The sequence below is a fragment of the Gekko japonicus genome, unplaced genomic scaffold, assembly GCF_001447785.1.
Source record: "Gekko japonicus isolate JY-2015 unplaced genomic scaffold, Gekko_japonicus_V1.1 scaffold1389, whole genome shotgun sequence".
NCBI lineage: Eukaryota > Metazoa > Chordata > Lepidosauria > Squamata > Gekkonidae > Gekko > Gekko japonicus.
Window position 1 is genome coordinate 480,528 of NW_015176492.1, and position 4,228 is coordinate 484,755.

The 4,228-nt window shown below is 51.3% G+C and overlaps 1 protein-coding gene across 1 annotated transcript in view; it reads left to right on the top strand.

Annotated features, from left to right (window-relative positions):
- RELB (v-rel avian reticuloendotheliosis viral oncogene homolog B) overlaps positions 1-4,228 on the top strand; it is a 41,742-nt gene that overhangs the window by 12,351 nt on the left and 25,163 nt on the right. The window contains exons 3-4 of the mRNA XM_015427254.1: positions 361-369; positions 3,701-4,212. Coding sequence (XP_015282740.1) covers positions 361-369; positions 3,701-4,212 — 521 coding nt within the window. The remainder of the gene's footprint in view (positions 1-360; positions 370-3,700; positions 4,213-4,228) is intronic.

Sequence of the window (4,228 nt, forward strand, 5' to 3'; positions counted from 1 at the left end):
TAAAGTTTAGTAGTCTAGTAATTTTAAGTATAAAGAGTTTTGGGGTTGAGAATCCGAAGCTGAGATATATTCCATGAATGGGGTCCATTTCTCCATAAAATTGGATGATTTAGGACTGACGTCTGATTGAAGTAAATGGCCAGTGATTTAAAAATGTTATTAAAAAAAAGGAGGAGGGGAAAAAAGATCTCTGGTGTTCAGTTGCTCTACCCTCTTGAGGTCTAAAATCTTGGTGAAAACTGTGCTGATCTGGACGTCAAATTCTACACCATGTTGTGAATGTCCTCAACTGCTTAAGACATGCATATGCGTGGAACGTAATAGGTTCTGATCAAAAATCCTTTGCTTTGTGTTTTGCAGATGAATTAGGTAAGAAAGCTGGGGTCTGGGGGCGCGGCACGCATCAGGTAAGGAGAAAGGCTGCATTTTAGAGGCTACACCCTTGACCTATTGGTATAGGTCATTAGGAAGGTTGAGAACCACTGGCCTAAGAAGAGGCCTGCTGGATCAGACCAGTGGTCCCTGTAGTCCAGCATCCCGTTTCACACAGTGGCCAAATGGTTCCTCTGGAGGGCCGACAGTAGGGCAGAGAGACCTAGGCCTTCATAAGAACCTCAGAAGAGGTCTATCCATCTAGTCCAGCGTCCTGTCTCACACAGTGGCCAACCAGTTCCTCTGGAGGGCCAACAACAGGGCAGAGAGGCTGAGGCCTTCATGAGAACCTCAGAAGAGCCATGCTGGATCAGACCAGTAGTCCCTCTGGTCCAGCATCCCAGCTCACACACTGGCTGACCAGAGCCTCTGGAGGGCCAACAACAGGGCAGAGAGGCTGAGGCCTTCATGAGAACCTCAGAAGAGCCATGCTGGATCAGACCAGTAGTCCCTCTGGTCCAGCATCCCAGCTCACACACTGGCTGACCAGAGCCTCTGGAGGGCCAACAACAGGGCAGAGAGGCCGAGGCCTTCAGAAGAGCCCTGCTGGATCAGGCCAGTGGCCCATCTAGTCCAGCATCCTGACTTACACAGTGGCCAATCAGTTCCTCTGGATGGTCAGCAACAAGGCATAGAGGACAAGGCCTTCATAGGAACCTAAGGAGAGGCCTGCTGGGTCAGGCCAGTGGTCTGTCTAGTTCACTATCCTGTCTCACGCACTGGCCAGCCCCTGGAGGGCAAACAACAGGGCATAGAGGATGAGGCCTTCCCCTGATAAGAACATTGGAAGAGCCCTGCTGGATCAGACCAGGGGTCCATCTAGTCCAGCGTCTTGTCTCTCACACAGTGGTCAACCAGTACCTCTGGAGGTCCAGCAACTGGGCAGAGAGGCTGAGGCCTTGCCCTGATGTTGCTTCCTGGCACTGGGATTCAGAGGCTTAGTGTCTCTGGATGTGGAGGTTCCCCTCAGTCACTGTGGCCAGTAGCCATTGATAGACCTATCCTCCTGCAGACCAACGTGGCTACCCTGTGAACTAAGTCTGAACTGAGCAGGTGTTGGGGAGAGAGGCCGCCCTTTGGCTTTATCCGGACACCAGGCCTGAAGGCTGACTGAGACAGAAGGGAGGGCATAATAACGTTAGCACCCCTCTTCTTTTCTTTGTTGCCATATCCTGGATAAATACAACCAGAGAGAACCAGGGAAGAATATTACACAACAAACAAAAATACCATGGAGAATAATGAAAAGAAGTAGGCAATATATATACACAGGGGTCATTTCCTGCAGGAGCGCACAGGAGCGGAGCTCCAGCAGTAAAGAGCCCAGGGGGCGGGCACATGCAACAAGCCCCGCCCCCTGCTCCCAGCAGCCCTCAGTCAGAGCAAGAAGCAGCCAGGTAAGCTGCAGAGCCCACCCCCCCATCCCCCGGTCCAAAACAGTCCAGTGGCACCTTTAAGACCAAGTTTTATTCAGGTACAAGCTCTCCCTCCTCTGTGAGGACAGATCTGCACGTTCTCCCCCCCACCAATAGCTAGCAATCCAAAACAGTCCAGTGGCGCCTGAGTGGTGGGTGTTGCCTGCGGTCATACGTCTGGGTATGTCAGGGGGTGTGGCATATGCAAATAAGTTATGCTAATGAGTTATGCTAATGAGCTCCCGCACCTCTTTTTCTACGAAATGACCCCTGTAATATACATATGTTTGTGCGCACGTGCGCATGTGTGAGTGTAAATGAAAATGCACAAACAATAATAAAGTCTTAACTTTTCAGCCTTCAAAGACAATATCAACATTCAAAGTGCATATTGCATGTACAAGCGGTATGACGCCAGCTTTAGTGCTTGATGTGAAATTGACTTTGTTGGACTCTGGATTTGTGAACGTTACGTTCCTGTATTCTCTTCTTCTGAAGAAGCGTTTTGCGAAACGATTTCCAAGTCGACATCATTATTAAAGTTTAGTCTCGTGGTTAAGTGTGCGGACTCTGATCTGGGAGAACCGGGTTTGATTCCCCACTCCTCCACGTGCAGCGGCTGGTGTGACCCTGGGTCAGTCACAAACTCTCTTGGAACTGTTCTCTCAAGGGCAGTTTCTGTCAGAGCTCTCCCAGCCCCGCCTACCTCACAGGGTATCTGTTGTGGGGAGGGGAAGGGAAAGGAGATTGTAAGCCACTCTGAGACTCCTTTGGGTAGTGAAGGGCGGGGCATAAATCCAATCTCTTCTTCTTCTTCTTCTAAAGGAAGAAGGAACATTCATATCTCATTGATAAGAATCACACACACAAGCACTTTATTTCTACAAGCAGCTTTATTTCTTGTTGACTGTCGCAGCTCGCTTCGATATGGCTTTCCACTTGACCATGCAGTATGCACTTTGAATGCCGATACTGTCTTTGAATGCTGAAAAGGTGTGACTTTATAATCGTGATATAAAACCCATCTAAGTTAACCTTTTAACTGCCACCAGCACTTTGTGTTTGCATTTGTTTTATCTGTTGTGTTTTAAATAATTGTGTGATTTTAATTGTATTTATGTTTGTAGGGAAGCCGCCCCGTGCCTGCTTTGCGGGGAGGGCAGGGTATAAATCTGGTAAATAAATAAATAAATAGTTTATGCACTTTCCTTGACATAGTAAAGGTAAAGGTTTCCCTTGCTCAAAAGCCAGTCGAATCCGACTCTAGGGGGCGGTGCTCGTCTCCGTTTCCCAACAAGTATTGCCTGCTTGTTTTCATTATTCTCCACGGCATTTTTGTTCGTTGTGTAACCTGGATAATGGCTGTTGCATCGAACTCCATGCCGCCTCCCACTGTCCTTGTGGCTGGATCCCCACGGACTCCGGTGCGTCTTCAGGGACCTCCCCGAGCCCAGGCTGTGTAGTGTTTCGAACTTGACTTGGAACCTACCTTCTTTCAGTTTGGTGTAGTGGTTAAGTGCGCGGACTGTAACCTGGGAGAACCAGGTTTGATTCCCCCACTCCTCCACTTGCACCTGCTTGTGGACCTTGCACTTGTGGACCTGCTTGTGGACCTCCACTTGCACCTGTGTGTGGACCTTGGGCAAGCCATAGTTCTGACAAGAGCTGTCCTTGGAAAAGAGCAGTTTCTGTCAGAGCTCTCTCAGCCCCACCTACCTCACAGGGTGCTTGTTGTGGGGAGGGGAAGGGAAAGGAGTTTGTGAGCCGCTCTGAGACACCTTCGGGTAGTGAAGGGGGTATAAATCCAATCTCTTCCTCTTCTTCTTCTTCTTCCTCCTCGTTTTGCCTTCCAGAAATCATCGACGAGTTCCTTAAGGAGGATGGGTTCGGGCTGGGTTCCACGCTGCTTCCTTCCCAGGTCTCCGTGAACGGGCTGGCCAACCTGATCCCCAGGCGCTCCGGGTTGGCCTCCCCGACCGGGGTGCCGAGACCCATCGAGCCGACGGGGATGGGCCACTCGCATCTGGGCGTGGGGCCTTTCGAGCCCCCCTGCTTCTCCTCCCCCCACGTCCCGCACGATTCCTCGGCCTCCCAGCTCTCCCAGAACCTCAATCACTTGACGCTGGTTCCCAGGGGGACGGCCCCTCTCCCTTCGCTCCTTTGCGGCAGGCGCCCGGAGATGTCCTGGCCCTCTTCCCCTAGTCCCGCGGTGAAGGACGTGGTCTGGCCAGCCCCGAAACTCGTGATCACAGAGCAGCCCAAACAGCGAGGGATGCGCTTTCGGTACCAGTGTGAAGGCAGGTCTGCAGGAAGCATCCTGGGCGAATGCAGCACCGATACCAACAAAACGTTGCCGTCCATTGAGGTGAGGGTGCGGGCCC